Here is a 17,386-nt window from a genome sequence, read left to right as displayed (position 1 = left end):
ATCATCGTCAAGCGTTTTATCAAATGACGTGTGTGTCTGTTACAGTCATGCACAAGAACAAGTCGCCTCCTTGTTTTACAAATGTTCAAATCATTGACAAACACAAATCTCAGTAGTCGGCGTTCATGCTATAGGATATATAACAGAGGAGATGATACAGTGTTATTGCCATCGCGTGTAAGACTAGAGTCAGTGGTATCCAGCGAGCACAGAATTTGATAAAAAAAGACAATCAGAGTTCATATATGAAAAACAAAAGGATCTACACAATACATAAGTTGCCATGGGAATTTTCTGAAAAAGCTAATTTTGTTATTTTGTGCTTCCGCCAGCCCGAATAGAAAATATATTATTGAAAGCGCGACAGATGACGAAAGGAAAAAAAAAAAAGTGGATGAAAACTATATACAAAATTACGAAGAAGGGACAAAAGGTTGTAAAGAATAAGAATATGGGGGAAATATTGAGCGAACAATAAACCAGCCCCGCTAGACTTTTGTGCTAATGATGATTACATGACTGAACAACAACCTCCGCCACTGGTGGGTGCAAAAGGGTCATCTTTACCGTCAACATGTCCCCACACAGAAGGAACCAAAGGATCCCGGGTCGTTTTGCAATATTCAATGAGACTAAGAAAATGAAAATGGCCACATCAATATCAAGTCAGAAAATGCCTTTTACGCGATCTGGATGACTTTTTTTGCAATCTCATCTTTTTTTCTGTTTTATGAATGACGCATTTACCTGGCAGAGGCTTCGGATACTGGAATGCGAGGAACATCCAACTGCTCCCGTAAGCGTTGATTGTAGTCGAGCAATCTCTTTAACTTGGCCTCAGAAATATGCTGCGACTTTTTGACATTCATAGGGGTATATAAGTTTGTCATTGGAAAGTAAGATGATGAAAAACAACGAAGAAAAAAAATCCAGCTTGAGAGAACCGACGGACTGAAGGGCGGAAGAAAATGAGGAACCTGAATCCATCCAGACACGTGCCGTGTGTTGCTACTTTTTCAATCCCAGAAAACTTCGAAAAAATCCACAACTGCTCGCATAACGAGAGCCATTCTTTGCTAATAGATGGTGTCCGTCATGAATCGCGTAATAACGTGCGCGATATGATATTCTCCGTCCATCTCCACAGGAACCTCGGTCCACGGACTCCATATGCCAATACATTGAGAGGACAGCAATTTTTGTCTTGCGGATACAGACAGGGACGAACAACTGGTAGAAAGCATGAATAAATGACGCTCTTCATTTTCCGATGGCTCGTAGGGTGGCAGTACCACAGGTTGAGAGAAAGATTCTTCAATGATATCATCTTGGCTTGAAAAATCCAGATCGGGTGTACGAGACGCCGCCATCAATAACGCTTTATCACGTTCTTTGGCTACAACACACCATGCAAAGATCACACCAAAGGTTTCCCATGCTTTCACGATTCGAAACACCGTAGCGTCTTCAAACTGATCGCACACCTTGGCAATATTTCCATACTTGGCCACTGATGGAAAAGAAAAACTCAATTTGATGTTCCCCCCCCCCAAGAAAAAAAGCAACTCAACTTACTGTTGGCTTTCACTAAACTTTCCCATGCCGCATAACTTTGCTTTGATCGCGTTATATGCTTTAACGCGTCTAAGGCCAATCCATTCCTTTTTCTCAATGATGAGCGGAATGAAACAATAATACAAAATAATAGCGGCCATCACTTACGTCTGCAATGGGATCGGTTTGGATTTGGGAGCTTGGTCCGGCCGCGGGTTGACATGAAGACTCAGAGATTGCGCATATACAGAAGGGACGATGGAGGAGGCAAGTTCAAAATGCAAATCCGAGGTTTTCGTGCCTGATGCATGAGTGGAAGGGAGTAACTGATTGGATTCCGCATTATGTTGTTCTTCCAAAAAGGAGGGATGTGATTCATTGATCTGTACCGGATCACCTGCTGGAGACCACACGTCGAATCCGTCCAAATACGATCCTTCCATATGGGATCCCGAGTTGAAATCGCTTCCAATGATACGACTGCCATCTTCACTTGTAAAGCTATTGATAGAATCACTCAACAATTCGCCTCCTCCAAGTGCCTTTGTTTGCAATATATCGCGTGGTGTGCCACCGCGGGGTATATCAGGTTCAAATTCAAATGCGGACTGTGTCGAATAGATCTCTTCCTGTGGTTGAGGTGAGATGGCGTCATCATTCTGGCTGATCACGCTATCTGTCTGGTCCGATCGACTGGCTGTGGGAGGTTGCTTGGCGTGACGGGAAGGAGATTCAAGCAAGCGGCTTTCCGTAGCCTCGAGTTGACGTGCATATGCAAACGGATCGAGATCCACATCGTCATTGGGCAGCTCAGAATCGTGGAATGACGATGTAGAAGATTGAAGCGACGAAAGTGAGTCATTGACATGGATATCACTGACCACGTCCGTTGACTAAGAACAAAACGCATGAGAACCATGTTAGCATGGATGCAAGAACTCCTTACATTGGAAGCTAAGCTGGCATGAGTTTTACTTCTCAATAATGATGGGGGCAATAGTTCTTCTGACTAGCGTAGGAAAACGAATGAGTGATGTTTTCATGATACCATATTGGGGTTGCGCCACTTACGGTTCGCCGCTTCATATTGAGCTTTACTGAAAAGAAAAGCACAATGCACAGGCAAAAGCACCAATCACAATTTTTCAATTGCCGTCACAAAAAAAAAGAAACTGCAACGCGCCGCGGTGAAAGATAAATCATGCAGCGCCCCTGAACACTGAGACTTCCCGAGATTCGGTGATCATTACCTAGTCCTCTCCTGTAATTTACTCAAAAAGGCTAGTGGTATCTCTACCGTGATCTCCGAGCTGCTTCCGTTCGTCCACACAAGTTGTACATAGTATTCCGGATTTTTTTTATTTATTTTTTTGTTTGACCAGAAAGAAAAAAAAAGGAATTGTGTATAATTACGAATGTTATATAATGTTTCCATGAAAACAACAAAAATTATATGGATAAAAAGGGGAATATGTAAAAAAGACAAAAAAGCATTAGAAACAATGGGAATGGAGGAGAATCACTCGCTTACTCGGATGAACTCGTGGGTTTAGCCACTGCATCATCGACCGGGGCGGTGGACTTGGGAGCAATACCCATTTGGGTGACATCAAACCCGTTTTCAGCCAGGTACGCTTTGAAAGCCAAGTCCTCTTCCACCAAGCCTTCGGGACCAATGTCGGGAATAAGGAACCAGGCAACGATACTGGCTGCAATGGCGATACCGCTACCCACCAAAAAGGGGCCGCGGATACCACCCATGGAATTTTGCATCGGAACGAAGGCAAACGTACCAATGGTTGCACCAACTTTGCCGAAAGCTACATCCAATCATTTTGGTTACATGCGTGACGATGATTCTGAGATGCGGTTCAACTGTAGTAGAGGCTAATAAAACTTACCAGCAGCAATGCCGTAGCACGTACCACGAACAGCGGTAGGAAACAGTTCCATTGCATTCAATCCCATACAGTCACCAGGACCGAATTCGCCCAATGCAAGGAAAAGGCCAAACATGACCTAGATCGAGTCATCCCAAGCAAAAAAGAACTATCATCAGTATTCCGCTTTTTTCGAAAGTAAGAAATTTATACTCACAATAAACATGGGATAACAGTTTTCGGTCAATGGTGCATAGACAGCTCCCATGATAATGCCTACAATACCTTGAAGAAGCAAACCAATCGCCAAGGTACGTCTTCGTCCGATCTTGTCTACTGCAAAGGCTCCACCAATAGCACCGGGAAGATAAAATCCGTACAAGAGGATGTTCCATGCGATGACGGTGATGGGCTTTCCTCCTGGGGCCACTTTGTCAACGATGATGGTAGAAAAGACACCACTTGGATACGAGATGAAGTCATAGACAAACCATAATCCCGAAGCAATGAGCAATCGGAACCAATAACGCTTGATGATGAGCCAGTAAGGGACCGCTCTTTTGATGGCGCCTTCTTGATAGCTTTTGGTGTCGCCCATCTTTAAGCGGACTATGATGATGATGATGATGAAAACAATGGCATCAACAGATGAGTTTTCAAGATCACGTTACGTCTTGGTTCGGCTTGTTTTTCCAAAAGGATGATGTAACTTACAGTAAAGAACCGATAACGGTGGTAAGACACCGAGACCGAGCGATAAACGCCACACTGGTTCAAGGTTATCTTTGAAAATGGCGAGCAATATGACAGGTACAATGGCAGAGATGACATACCCAAGATCGATCACGAAATTTGTCACCTAGCACCCTCCATGAGTGAATTTCCATCCTCCTAAGTAGCTGGCATTCCATTTTTTTACTTACAAAGACAAACAGAGTACCGCGACGACCCGGTGCTACTTCGTCTGCAGACTCACCGGCAGAAACGCTAGAACAAGGGTACTCACCACCGACACCTACACCGATAACACCGCGTGCAATGACCATCATCCAAAGCAATCCTTGTGGCGTGCTACCACTGGAAGCACATGATAAGATGGCACCTACGATAACCAGTACGGTGGTGGCAATTAAACCCATCTTTCGACCGATACGATCGATAAAGAGACCGAAGCCTAGAGGAAAGAAAAATAACCCAGAAGACAGAAAAAAAAGGGCACAGTATCACATGCGTAACAAAAAATTCGAAAGAGGCGAATCAAAAGGACAAGTTTTTTTGGCCAATGAGTCAAGTGATCTGCGAGACGTGATCGAATTTTTATGTGATGCTTACCTAGTTGACCGACCACGGCTCCCACGAACATGGAATAGGATAAACGAGACGAGGTTGTGTCGTCAAAGATCTCTTTACCGTAAATTCTTGTGAGGAGCAGGTTGATTGTACTGATGACACCTGATTGATAACCATCGGAAAGCAAAGCGAATCCACTGAAAATGACATTGAAGTATGAAGCGGTTCTCGATTTTTGGCGAGGCAATTCTTCGATGGACGCGCTATCACTTTCTTCGCTCACGTCCTTGGTTATTACTTGATCCACATTTTCATCGGAGAGAGGGAATTTGCTTATAGAACCTCGAGAGCTACTAGCTTCTCCCACTGTCATCTTTGTATATTCAAAAGACTCTGAACAAGAAGAAAAAGAAAAAAAAAGGAGAAAAAAAAAACTAATACAAGATTAAAGAGAAGAAAGAAAAGGGAAAAAAGAAACTCGAACGAAATAGGCTTCTTTAATGTGAGAGAAAAAAAAAATTAGGGATGAAAAAAAAAAATGCAAGGGATGACAGCTCGGCCGGGGTTATTGGTAAAGGAAGACCCACTATAAAAATAAAAAAATAATGGGCAAAAAACGGCTGATTATCTGACCAAAGAAGTTGACAAGCAAACTTGTGTTAATTCTTTTTGATCAATTTATCCTGCTAACTGAGCTTCCTCCCGTCTGAGATCCGAGGAGAATCTTTTAAACTCCAGTCGAGCCAAACTGAATCTTGGTGAGCGGGTCTTTTTCTTTACCAAAAGCATTGTCCAATAAAACACTCCCACTTCTGACTTATCTAAAATGTGTTTGTTCCTTTATGCAACATATGACAAGCTTGCAAATCATCATGTTTTTTTTTCTTTAAGCATGACAATGAATATGATTCATGGTACAAAGTTGAACAAAGAATCTAATCTTCATATCACGTTACAAATTCTTAATTGTGATTGTATACGTTGTACCAGTTCCATCTCGTTCAAAAGAAACTTGGCCCCAAATGACAATGGGACTGCTTACGTGACGTGCTTTTGGCGGCTCAGTCCGACCACCATCATCATCATCTGCTTGAAAAACTGCTAATGTAACAAAGAACCCTGAACAAGTAGTGTAGTGTCCCCACAGTTTTTCACTATCAACGCCATCTCTTCCAGCTTGCCTGTTTCTTATTGGATAATGGCGATCATGTGAAAGTTTGGGGCAACGTTACAGATTCGGAGAAAAAAAAATTGAAAAAAGATGGGAGAATGCTCAATTTCTCCAAGCCAATGATATTTCCTGTTTCAATGGTAACGGTGGAACAGTGACGTTGTGCATGGTTCACTGTATGATCGATCCCAATGTAAAATGGATCACACGCCAAGAACGAGAATAATTGGGAACCAAATAAGAAAAGAAATACATGATGCATACATTTCTATCACCAAGCTAATTTGTTGCAGAGGCAAACCATCTTTTTTTATGGTTTTTTAAAGGAGAAAATGGGAAAGATGATCGATCTTGGCAGATGGCTCTTTAGCCTGTGAGCTCTTTTTTTCACTTTTTAGACCGAAAAGACATCTTTTTACCTTTTTTGGTAATTTCATTTGTCTGACACAAACAGGCGTTGCCTTGGGTTTCATGGAACATGTGTCTGACTATTGTGTTAACATCACGATTGGGGACACCACTCAAATGTCGAACATAAAAGAAAATAAGCCCAAACTGGGCGTATTTCCCACTCTGATAAGGTCCCAATATCGCCATTTTTTCCCTTCTTGGGGATTAAAGAAAAATAAAAATGTTGATGGCGCGAAAAAATAAGCCGAGGAGGGTTTGTTAAGATTTTTGAGTTCAATAGAACGCGGTCTACAAGCAATTTACATAATGAAATCGTCGAACTCTAACTCTATCCTTGAGAACGGTCCGCCAATAGGTACGTCCCTGTGAACTTACGACAGTGACCCCCTAATTTCTCGCCAATTCTTTTTGATCTCATGGTTCTCGCCCCAAAAGCGCGGAAAAAAAGTTATTGCGGAGAAAGAAATTGCCACAGACAAAAAAATCCGGTCACGAAAAATATTTTTCAGCATATAAAAAGGGAATCTGTCGGCGGTTTTCGTGAAAATTTTTTTCATCGGCGATGGGGAAGCTCTGCATTTGACGCGAACTAAACATGCGAGGATGGCCCTTTTGGGTTCGTTCAATCTATTAGCGTTAGGGAAGCTCTCCAGGGTTGTGGTTGCTTGGGCTTTTAGTCCTAGTGATAGGCCAGTAATAGGTGAATATACGGTTTCAAACCTTGAAATCGTGCGCAGTATCCTGCTTGGAGGGTTTCGGCCTGAAGAGGAGTAGGCTCTGCTGTTGCTTTTGCTTGCCGTACCGACAGTTATTGCAGTGCCTGAATTCTATAATTCAGTGAACAGAATGGGGACTACTCTCCCTTATCGCCACCATTTTTTAAAACAATAAAAGGAAATGAAAAAAGAAAACAATCATTCTTATCGTCATTACGATAGTGAATGGTAAACCCGTATAGTAGGGATCTTGAGCCGCAACGTGGTTATAATAAAAGGAAACCTTGCTTTGGGGGGGGACTTTTCCATGAACCTTGTTGGAATGGCAATAGTAGGTTCCTAAGAAAAGCATGGCTAGCTAGTCGAGTACTATTTTTATTCACATATGCGCTAATATCCAAACTGTCTATGGCGAGGTTCAAATACAGGAGCTATGTAAAGTCTGTTGCTGTAGTTAGTCTTTGTTATCCAGACATGTATCGCAACATTTTTTACTGTATACATGAAGTTGCCGCTGATGCTAGTGAAATAAACCATTTAATTTGCCATTGCGCTCTTGCTATTTTAGCTGTGATTCCTTTTTCTGACCTTGTCATCAGGAGATTTTTTTTTTTTTAAAAAAAAAAAAAAGGAGAGAAAAAGAAGGTGGAGAAAGGCCGAGCTCTTAACAAGACACGCTAATGCAACATGGGTAGTCGAACTGCAGTCTAAAAGAAAGCAAGCTGGTTTATGAAGTTCAGCAAAAATAAAGGAGACCACTGTCCTCGGGAATATTAGCAGTTTCCGGTCAATGGAATGATTAGAGCCTATTACCCCTGATAAATTTGGAGATGCCGTCCATTGCCTGTGGGTGACCTCATTAAGATAATAGCATGTCTGTGAGTAATTTTACTGCCACCTAACGTGAATATGTTTTTATTGGCAGAAAGCATAAACAATCATGATATCATGTCAATCAAGCGATGATGGCCCAAAAGCTGGAAATAGCAACACAGAAAAGAGGGAACCTTGATTCATCATTTACTTCTTGGCAAAGTAGAAAATAGAAAAAGAAGGCATCATGATTCAGTTGATTATGTTTGTTGTTTTTTGATTTTCTGCTTTCTGAAAGAAAAATCAAAAATAGTCGAAATCATAGAATACCAAAAAAGGAGCCGGGGGAGACGATCTCTTTCTTGGAAAGGGATGCATGGGGGTAAAAGGGGACAATGAAGCGCAGACAGAAGCTAAAAAGCTTTATAAGCAAGCGATCAAGCACCGCTGTGAATTTGGAGAATTCATCTATTGACCTTTGAACTCATCTTATCTCTATGGCACACCGTCGATCCTCCAGTGCACCTTCTACTTTTCAGCGATATGCTTCTTTGACAAGTCTGTCATCCAACGAGATTGACTATGGTAGCACAATCATCAATGATGACAGTAACTTGACAAGATCGCCCTCCATCAACAACAACAACAACAACAATACATCCCAAGAACGCTGGACAAGCTGGGGTGACAGTTCCTTTAGCAAACGAACCATCACAGAAACGCTCGATCCAGCTGAAGCGCTAACAAAGTCTTCTTCCTCTACCATCGATGAACCTTATTCTGTATTTTCCAAACGTAAAATAAGATGGATCGTCATCGTCGCCTCCATTTCCGCTTTTTTTGCGCCATTTTCTGTCAACAGCTACTTTCCTGCCATGAACAAGATTGAACAGGTAAAAAAGAAAAAACCACACAAATCAAAACATTCACCACACGCTGCATTCTCTAACATCAATAAAATAACTCGCTTCCTGTTGTCTTTTTTCTTTTTGCTATCCTGCCCTTGGGATAAAAGGATCTTCATGTCACTTCACAGCAAATGTGAGTGCTGTATCACCCCATTTTTCCATTGACGTTATGACTCATTCCAAATTTGGTTTCCCAACTTTAGCAATTTGTCGGTGACGATGTTTATGATATTCCAAGCATTGTCTCCATCATTTTGGAGTTCCCTTGCCGACAGTCGTGGACGGCGTCCCGTGTATCTTATCACGTTATTGATCTACATCCTCTCATGTGCGGGATTGGCGTGTGTATCCAACTACACTTTACTGCTGGTGTTTCGTGCACTGCAGGCATTTGGTGCAAGCTCAGTCATTGCGATCGGCGCAGGAACGATCGGTAAGTGGGCACTATGACGTACTAAACGGACGTCGATCAATTGATGTGAATGCTGACGATCTTTTTCAGCTGATATCACCCATCCCTCGGAACGAGGTGGCTACATTGGCTGGTACTCATTGGGATGGAATATTGGTCCAGTGGTGGGTCCAGCTATCGGAGCCGTGCTTTCACAGTATCTCGGCTGGCGTTGGATCTTTTGGAGTTTGGCCATTGTCTGTGGTGTGCACTGGTGTATTATCGGTCTCTTTCTTCCGGAAACCCTGCGATCACTTGTCGGCAATGGATCAGGTTACGCTAATCCCACCCCTTTTCAATGGTATCGGAACTACAAAAGTCAGCGACAGCACGACGCCGTCACCATCACTCAGGAGAAGCCAAGCACCACCACGCATGTCAGCCGGAAAAAAAGTTTCATTCAGAAATTAATGACCCCTTTACAACCTTTGCTCTATGTCAAAGAAAAAGATACCGCCATCTTGATTGCTTACTACAGTGTCCAATATGCAGCCTGTTACTGCGTCACCACCAGTATTCCGTATCTGTTTATCGACATTTACAACCTCAATACTCTGATGATTGGTCTGTCGTACCTTGCCAATGGTTTTGGATGCATCGTCGGGTCGGTGATTCAAGGCAAGATTCTAAATAGGGATTACCGTCGCGCGCAGAAAAAGTGTGCAGAAATCGGGAGCACAGATATTCCGCTGGAGCATGCAAGGTTACGTACGGTGTGGTTTCACGCCATTTTATTCAAGATTTTATTGGTTGCTTACGGCTGGTGCCTTCACATCAAAGCTCATTTGGCGATTGCCTTGGTGATCCATTTTTTTCGTAAGTGAGGGGCTTCTACTTTGAAATTCATCCACCCCGTCGGTATTTGACTTGACTGATCATATGATATGCATTACTAGTCGGATTTACCAGTCAAGCTATTTTTAACTGTATCCAAACCCTGTTGGTGGATTTGTTTCCCAACGCGTCTGCGTCCGTGACAGCATGCAACAACATCTTTCGTTGTCTTTGCGGAGCCGTAGCCACCACCTTGGTTTTACCGGGGGTCAAATTATTAGGGGCGGGATGGATGTTCACGCTGGTTTCCGGTATTCTTCTTTTGTCCCGGATACCGATGTTCTGGGAACTTTCACGTGGGCCTCGTTGGCGCCATCAACGTGAACAACGACAATTGCATGTATGAATAGAACAATACAAGATGTAAAAAAATATTCTGAAGAAAAAAAAATTTGAACATGTATCATACATTTGAATTTCCCTGTTTAAAAGATGTTGCTGTGATCCTATACAGTTTTTTTTTTTTTTTTTTTTTTTTTTTTTTTTTTCCTTGTTGCTAAAATAAAATGCCATATAATACTGTATGCCAGAGAATGAAAGAGGGAGGGAGGAAGGGACGTGCGTAGAAATGATGTTGAATGAGATGAGTTCACTATGCTTCAGAAGTATCACTGCTTGTATCGCTGGATACAATATCCACATCTGCAGCTTCTTCCCCGTCTTTGATGGTTCGCTGATGCTCCAATAGCATGGCTAACCGATCCCGAGACAATACAAAGGGAGTCCATGTGAGTTTGGCGGGATCGACCGTGGGATACCCTCGCCCTTCCACCTTTTGCAAATGCTCACGAATGACTTTACAATCAATTTCCAGGACATATCGATCCAGGTCCGTATCAAAGCGGATCATATGATTTGCCTGCAATGTTGAAATGATATCATCAGGAGTCATGCTTGTGTGGACGCTCAATTCTGTGTGAGAAAGATGAAAGTAAAAGCACAAAGGTCATACGGTATGTGAGTGATTCGAAGTACAAGCATGAGGAAGCAATTCACTATTGTGGACCTACCTTCGATGCTGATATTTTGTACTTGATGAACAAGTGTTTTGAATAATGTATTTTTCCAATAACTGCGGTAACTTAGTAAACCGAGATCTGACAGTGGTCGTTCAGGAGAACCTGTTTTGTTTTCATTTTTCGACAGGAGATAGCCTAAAAGAAATGGAAAAAAAAACCGTACATAAGCGATTCCTTAACATGGTGCGGGTCGCATCGATCCATAAAACGTACTAAAATCAATTAGATATTGGCCGAATCCTCTTCGCTGATAAATTGGCATGGTGAGAATGCAGGAGACATTATAATTCATGGCGGATTGTTTTTCCTGTCATGGATGTTGTCAATATAAACACTTTGTTTTTAGTTGATTAACCTGGTGCACTTGCCTTTGAAAAATAGCCTACAAAATGACACCCTTCATCATCCGTTTCGGTCATTATGTAAAATAGGAAGGGTTCCACATCGTAATACAGTGTTTTATGATCCAAAAACATCTTGGCAAGCAGACAGAGGTTTTGACAGTAAATCTATCATGATTCAGCAGTGATACGGTTTCATTATTAGAAAAATAAGTGGAAGTTTGATGGCCTTAACCTAGAAACCGAAATACTTTACCTTGTTTTTTCGGCCATCCACTTCAAAAATGGAAATTTTTCCGTCTCGGTAGATTTCATCACCTGGCGGATGCTTAATTGGACATTTGATCTGCAAAAACGGAGGCTCGCCTTGTTAAAGCAAAGTAGATAAATGAATCAAAGCATTTCTTTTCTTTTCTTACCTTGTGGCGTTCCGCAACGTAGCTGCTTTTCATGTATTTCATGCAGTACTCACATATGTACAGTCGTGGCTGCTGGCTGTATTCTTCGGGATAGGGTGCCACATACCAGGTATCGATCAAATAATGGCCAAACCGGATTTGGCTAATTTTCGGGACTTCCAATGCAGCGCTCCAGTTTTGTTTGACCGAGGATTCAGCCGTCACAGAAGATGATCGTGAACCGGCCGGTGACGTATCTTCCTCCAGTGTCAAAGGCTGCTACAACCAAGATTAGCGAAACGAGCCAATGTAAAGAAGAAAGTCAATTTTACCGTGGCGATAGATTTTGCTTCTGCAAATCGTTGGGTGTCCCGGTGTGTAGGTGTGCCTCGCTTGATATTGGCTTCTGCTTTCGTCAATGTGTGACCGAATGTCTCATAAAAGTCCTCATCCGCTATTGACTTTTTCCTGCCATTCTCTATTCTTCGAGCTCTCTTCGTGCGGTGGACCGTAGACGCGTCGGCAGTGTTACTTGCGTTGGTATTTTTGACGGTCAATCGCACTTGCAACGGCGAGGATGATCGCTTGTTTGACCGGGTTGAATCGAGCGGTGGTCGTCCTCGTCGTCGTCGCGTGGAAGGTAATGATTCCGAGGAAGATCGTCGGGTGGCGACGTGGGATGTCCGTGCGGAATCGGACAGTGGTGTAGATGAGGTATGTTTTTTTGAGGATTTCGTGTTGATAAGGCTATCGTCGCTATGGTCATCGTGCGACCCCGCTCTTCTTTTACGTGTTCGTGTTATCATGGTTGGTTTTGGAGGTGGGTTGACCACTGTGGCCCGTGTGTGATGTAGTGTAGGATGAGCAGCAGAAGATCTATCCGATAATGAGATAAAGACGGTGTAATCTTGTTCGTTTTTGTCGTTGGCGGGGATGTTATCGGTTGCAATGGGAGAGCGAATAGAAGATGGCGAAGGCATGCTGGAACATATGCTGCAGTGCCAATCATCTGTGTGAAACAATGATTGAGATCGTGGTTATTCTCCACATGCCCAAAAAAAAAAAAAAAAAAAAAAAAAAAAAAAATTTGGAGGGTTCTCAATATTTACCGTCGGGTATTGCCTGCAAAGGTGGATCACAGCAAAATGTGTGACATCCTCTATCACAAAGACTACAAAACACGATCTTGTCCTTCAATATATCAAAAAATAAAAGTATAAAGAACGATGCCATAAAGATAATATAAGCGGTGAGCCTCTTTTTTTTGAATTATACTATCGTGATCATCATCCAAAATGTGTACGATACCTCTTCATCTTTGCGGTGACAGACAAAGCAACTTTTGCACTCATTGCATTGCCAATCATATGTCTGTGCAATCTCTGCCGATTTATCATCCAACTCGGAACACACTGCATGGACTGCCCAAAAAAAAAAAAAAATAAGTCAAAATAAGGAAATAAATGACACGCCAAAAAAGAAAAAAATATCGACTCCCTTGGCAGACGCTAAGAGTTTCTGAAAATGACAAGAAAAACTAACCATTGCGATGACAGTCGAAGCATTTCAAAAGACATTGCGCTTTTCCGTCCTCATCAAAGTCGTATATGCCATTGCAGTAACAGCAGTATCCTAAGGTATACTAGAGACTCGCTTTTATTTATTTTTATTTTGAAACCGTACCAGTAACTGCACGTCTAGCTTACATCAGGAGGAAACCGCGAACGCGTAGTCATCGCCGTGTCAGCGTTTTTTAAACAATAGACAGTAATCAAGGAGTTTAACCGAGTCAATACACGGATGGATGATCGTGATCTTTTGAACAATGGCAATCCGTGTCAACACAAGCTGGAATTCTTGAACGACTGTTTGAAAAATTGAACATATTCCCAGCATTCGCCCTGACTCCTCAAGTTTCCCGAAGGTAGTCGTCCAAAAAGCAAGTCACAGCACCTTCAATTTTTTTTCCCCATTCCATAGGCCGATCGGCACACCGGACGGATAAAATGCAGTAAAAAAAAGCTTCTTGATGCACAAAAAAGTTCTTTCTCCAAATTTGACTTTGCTCAATTAAGACAATCTCGATGCCTATCATTATCAATCCCATCCTGAACATAGGCTGTTGTTGTTGGACTAATGGTGCAGCTGGTCACGATGTCCACATATTCTTTTTTTTTTTTTTTGCATAAGCTTTGTCTGTGCGGTACAAATACCTTTTTCCAACGTGCTTTTGGAATTGAAACGGCTTTACTTTGCTACACGAGGGCGTACAGGTGATCAAACAGCCATACACGAGGTATGGCGGGTTCAAGGTACCTCAGAAATGATTGGATGGGAAATCTTTTTGTTTTTTTGTGAAATTTGTTGTTTGGGTTGCATTAACTTGAGTGAGTCCCGGTCGATCTGCAACTTGTAACAGTCAGGACAAAAAACAAAAGGTGTGTAACTGCTGTTTTTTAATTTAGTTCTCGTTTCATCCGCCAATGACGATCGATGTTGACTATTTATCTTCCCCGCAGAAACTAAGACTGAGTAAGTATATAACTTTATTTTATCGCTCTGCATCTCGCGTTACTCGACCATTCCTCTTTCTTTCCAATTTTTTTATCAGATTTTCTGCTTCATATTGCTGCTTTTCGTAAATTTTTCTATTATCAATGCAGTAATATGTCGGTTTTATCACGCTCTAACCACCATGATACCTTGCCGCAACCTGCAGTTGCAGAGGATGCCATAAACGAACATTCCCCTCTTTTACGAGCCTCATCGAAAAATGCCATTGATAAGCCTTGCAGGAGCGATAGTGGCATTTCCGTCAGCCAGTTGGCTTGCGGTAAAAGCAACCGACCGGGCCTGCAATTGGCCATAGGCGAGATTCGATCCATGTTGAAGTTGACGTGGCCATTACTTGTCACCTTTCTCCTGGGTATTGGCATGCGACTTACAGACGTCAAATTCTTGGGCAATCTCGATCCTCAAAGTGAGTGATGGTAAAAATTTCACTGTCGTTCATGGATTGACGCCCTTTGCTTGGTTATCTAGTCATGGCGGCTGTGAGTCTTGGCAATTTGTATACCACTGTAGGTGGTCTCGCCGTCGGCACCGGCTTGCTGACAGGTAAAAAAAAACAAAATAAAAAAAAATCAGTAGTTGATGCATATCAGATGATGTAATTCACACCATCATCAGCCATCGATACTTTGGTAGCACAAGCTTTCACTGGTGCCGAAGATCGGTACACGCTAGGCATAATTTTTCAAAGAGCAGTAGTCATCATGGCCATCTTCTCGGTACCAATCACGTTGCTCTGGTATGTTTTGGTGAAAAAAGAATGCGATGAAATCCAAATAACACATGTCTTCAAAGGTTAAACGCCGAGTCTCTTCTTGTGTACATGGGACAAGATCCTGCCCTGGCTCACCTTGCCCAGTCGTACCTGTATGTCTGCATCCCATTTATTTTTCTCGTTTTTGTTTCCACAGCAATACGCAAGGTCATTCAATGCTTAGGTAAGTGGTTCTAATATTCTTGATACGTCATATTACGAATGAGTCTAATCATTGAATGGCATAAAAAGGTCAAATGCGAGTGACCATGTATATCATAGCGGTGATTTTTCCGTTCAATATTGCATCCAATTATTTCTTTCTTCAATATCTCGATCTGGGTCTACTTGGAGCGGCGTACCATATCCTTTGCTTCCATGTTATAGTGTTCATCACTTACTCCATATTTTTGCTACTCCGAACCGATTTTCTATCATACTATCCGCCATGGTCTGTTCACGCTTTTCGAAAATGGCCGACTTTTCTGAAACTTGGTAAGCTTTTTGTTGCTATACGACTGGCGGCCATGTTTTTACTCACTTTTTCGGTCCAGGCATTCCGGGAATGCTTAGTGTATCCACAGATTGGGCGTTTGAACTTTGTGCCATTATCACAGGTAAGGAGAAACTCCCCAAATTTGATGGATTTTCACAAAAAATCTGAAATCAATGGCAGGTGTACTTGGCAGAGATACGCTTGCAGCGCAATCCATCATTTTGACGGTCAATCATTTCTTGCTAATGTTTCCCAGGTAGGCTGCAAGAGGTGACAGACATCCACACATCGACATTGCCCTTACAAATATTTTATAGTTCTTTATCGAATGCATTGGTGGTCCACCTTGGTCATCATCTTGGGGCCTCGCGTGCCATTGAAGCGCGGTGGGCTGTCCTTGTCTCGGTTTCAACCAGTGTCTTTATTGTTTCACTCAATGCGCTTTTGATGTATACCATGCGATTTCAAGTGGCTGCCTTTTTTACAAAGAATCCAGGGATTAGCCAAACGGTAGTGGACCTGATGGGAGTGGCTAGCATGGCCCATTTTGCTGTGGTTTGTTCTCTATTGAATACGACACAACGCGCGAGGCCCTCAATTAACGGATGACTATTTTTTGTTTGGATATAGGGTAATAGTGTGATCTTTTCCGGGGCTTTGAACGCCTGTGGAAGGCAATCTCTTGTGGCTTGCTTCAATTTGTCTTCCTATTATATGGTGGGTCTTCCCGTCGGTTTGTGGATGACAATGGTCCATGGTATGGGGTTACACGGTGTATGGTCAGGTGTCATTATTGCTGGATGCATCAAGACCATCGGCGAAGCGTATGTGATTCTTCTAAATACCGATTGGGAGAGTGAATGCCGGCGAGCCAAAAAGCGACTGCAAACCCAAGAAGTTCCGTCACAGTTGCCAAGATGTTCATCATAAGAGAGCGCTCCTCCGGGCGATTTCGGTAATTTCAAGGGTGAAATCAGATACAGCATACCATTTTGATCCAGACAAGTTTCGTAACGGGCAGGAGCTAAGAATAGATAAAATTAGCCGCGAGCAGGAAGTTTTGAAATGCAGACTTTCCTGGGGTTATCAAATACGAGTACCATAGTTGGAAAAAGGATTCACAATCATTAAAATTTTCAACAATTTTGCGATATAACTGACTGGCAACATCACCACTCTTCTTTTTTTTATTCTAGTAAATAACCATGCGATACTACAGTGAATTGGTCACCGTACTGTAGATCATCTATCCGATCACAAAAAGCTTAAGTAGAAATTGCCATCCGAAATAAAACCTTTTGCGGTTGGACAGGAATAGAATTATATGCTAATGCAAGACAGTAATACAATGGCGTTACACCGCATAACCATTGAAACAATGGATGATCAGTAACACTTGTCACGACTATTGAAACGGTTCATTCCAATCGATAGCCGGTAGTGATCAGTCGTGAAATCAGAGAAAAATGAGCACTTTTGGTGAGGAAAAGGAATCGGTAACTGTATATATCTTCACACTATGCTCCATTTTCAACCTTCTCCTCGAACCACCGCTGAATCAAAATCGAAATAATTTTTGTCAAAACCAAATTTTTAAGCTCTTCTCGTCCACTTTTTATATCTATTCACCATGAAATCACGGCTGTCAGCTTATTGCTTTGCAACATGTTGTTTCATTTTTATTATCAATATGGGTTTATCACTTGTTTTCGCGCAAGAGGCAATATCACATAGCAGTATACCATCAACTGTCAACGAGGATGACCTACTCAGTAATTG

The 17,386-nt window shown here is 42.2% G+C and overlaps 6 protein-coding genes across 6 annotated transcripts; 2 read left to right on the top strand and 4 right to left on the bottom strand.

Annotated features, from left to right (window-relative positions):
- Positions 1-511: 511 nt before the first annotated feature.
- On the bottom strand, positions 512-869 carry BYT42DRAFT_494552 (G-protein gamma subunit; the record flags this gene model as incomplete). The annotated part of the gene is made up of 2 exons (XM_051564305.1): positions 512-632; positions 748-869. 2 exons carry the CDS (start codon positions 867-869, stop codon positions 512-514), a joined length of 243 nt encoding a protein of 80 aa, XP_051424426.1.
- A 114-nt stretch (positions 870-983) lies between these two features.
- BYT42DRAFT_294283 (uncharacterized protein) lies at positions 984-2,675 on the bottom strand. Its single transcript, XM_051562885.1, has 5 exons — positions 2,626-2,675; positions 2,501-2,563; positions 1,723-2,447; positions 1,576-1,661; positions 984-1,510 (listed from the first exon to the last, which is right to left on the bottom strand). The coding sequence occupies exons 1-5, from the start codon at positions 2,638-2,640 to the stop codon at positions 1,077-1,079; spliced, it is 1,323 nt and encodes a 440-aa protein (XP_051424425.1). The 5' UTR covers positions 2,641-2,675; the 3' UTR covers positions 984-1,076.
- Positions 2,676-2,896: 221 nt separating this feature from the next.
- BYT42DRAFT_565422 (major facilitator superfamily domain-containing protein) lies at positions 2,897-5,202 on the bottom strand. Its single transcript, XM_051567866.1, has 6 exons — positions 4,767-5,202; positions 4,358-4,608; positions 4,149-4,293; positions 3,652-4,043; positions 3,456-3,573; positions 2,897-3,374 (listed from the first exon to the last, which is right to left on the bottom strand). The coding sequence occupies exons 1-6, from the start codon at positions 5,095-5,097 to the stop codon at positions 3,082-3,084; spliced, it is 1,530 nt and encodes a 509-aa protein (XP_051424424.1). The 5' UTR covers positions 5,098-5,202; the 3' UTR covers positions 2,897-3,081.
- Positions 5,203-7,709: 2,507 nt separating this feature from the next.
- On the top strand, positions 7,710-10,513 carry BYT42DRAFT_598104 (major facilitator superfamily domain-containing protein; the record flags this gene model as incomplete). Its single annotated transcript, XM_051570960.1, has 6 exons — positions 7,710-7,713; positions 8,574-8,728; positions 8,851-8,876; positions 8,947-9,176; positions 9,246-10,010; positions 10,091-10,513. The coding sequence occupies 6 exons, from the start codon at positions 7,710-7,712 to the stop codon at positions 10,372-10,374; spliced, it is 1,464 nt and encodes a 487-aa protein (XP_051424423.1). The 3' UTR covers positions 10,375-10,513.
- A 4-nt stretch (positions 10,514-10,517) lies between these two features.
- Positions 10,518-13,969, bottom strand: BYT42DRAFT_565416 (acyl-CoA N-acyltransferase). The gene is made up of 11 exons (XM_051567865.1): positions 13,493-13,969; positions 13,329-13,428; positions 13,095-13,207; positions 12,896-12,977; positions 12,119-12,795; positions 11,808-12,062; positions 11,645-11,734; positions 11,416-11,556; positions 11,261-11,354; positions 11,039-11,182; positions 10,518-10,940 (listed from the first exon to the last, which is right to left on the bottom strand). The coding sequence occupies exons 1-11, from the start codon at positions 13,520-13,522 to the stop codon at positions 10,621-10,623; spliced, it is 2,046 nt and encodes a 681-aa protein (XP_051424422.1). The 5' UTR covers positions 13,523-13,969; the 3' UTR covers positions 10,518-10,620.
- Positions 13,970-14,453: 484 nt separating this feature from the next.
- BYT42DRAFT_612947 (mate-domain-containing protein) lies at positions 14,454-16,537 on the top strand (the record flags this gene model as incomplete). The annotated part of the gene is made up of 9 exons (XM_051571682.1): positions 14,454-14,766; positions 14,829-14,903; positions 14,976-15,096; positions 15,153-15,295; positions 15,364-15,606; positions 15,666-15,728; positions 15,788-15,863; positions 15,925-16,162; positions 16,238-16,537. 9 exons carry the CDS (start codon positions 14,454-14,456, stop codon positions 16,535-16,537), a joined length of 1,572 nt encoding a protein of 523 aa, XP_051424421.1.
- Positions 16,538-17,386: the final 849 nt, after the last annotated feature.

This window comes from Radiomyces spectabilis (assembly GCF_025331425.1).
Source record: "Radiomyces spectabilis strain NRRL 2753 chromosome Unknown BYT42scaffold_5, whole genome shotgun sequence".
Classification (NCBI taxonomy): domain Eukaryota; kingdom Fungi; phylum Mucoromycota; class Mucoromycetes; order Mucorales; family Radiomycetaceae; genus Radiomyces; species Radiomyces spectabilis.
Note: the sequence above shows the minus strand (reverse complement) of the source record. Positions and strands in the feature narration are given on the sequence as shown.

What these genes read in the sequence shown, in the direction of transcription:
- BYT42DRAFT_294283 (XM_051562885.1), bottom strand. An exon ending in ATGCCAGCTTAGCTTCCAAT is followed by an intron (nt 2,448 to 2,500) that starts GTAAGGAGTTCT and finishes TTTTGTTCTTAG; the next exon opens with TCAACGGACGTGGTCAGTGA. An exon ending in AAGTTTAGTGAAAGCCAACA is followed by an intron (nt 1,511 to 1,575) that starts GTAAGTTGAGTT and finishes CTTTTCCATCAG; the next exon opens with TGGCCAAGTATGGAAATATT.
- BYT42DRAFT_565422 (XM_051567866.1), bottom strand. Translation starts at nt 5,097, where the DNA reads ATGACAGTGGGAGAAGCTAGTAGCTCTCGAGGTTCTATAAGCAAATTC. An exon ending in AGCCGTGGTCGGTCAACTAG is followed by an intron (nt 4,609 to 4,766) that starts GTAAGCATCACA and finishes TCTTTCCTCTAG; the next exon opens with GCTTCGGTCTCTTTATCGAT. An exon ending in ACTGTTATCCCATGTTTATT is followed by an intron (nt 3,574 to 3,651) that starts GTGAGTATAAAT and finishes GACTCGATCTAG; the next exon opens with GTCATGTTTGGCCTTTTCCT.
- BYT42DRAFT_565416 (XM_051567865.1), bottom strand. Translation starts at nt 13,522, where the DNA reads ATGACTACGCGTTCGCGGTTTCCTCCTGAT. An exon ending in TGGATGGCCGAAAAAACAAG is followed by an intron (nt 11,557 to 11,644) that starts GTAAAGTATTTC and finishes GAATCATGATAG; the next exon opens with ATTTACTGTCAAAACCTCTG. An exon ending in TTGTAGGCTATTTTTCAAAG is followed by an intron (nt 11,355 to 11,415) that starts GCAAGTGCACCA and finishes CATCCATGACAG; the next exon opens with GAAAAACAATCCGCCATGAA.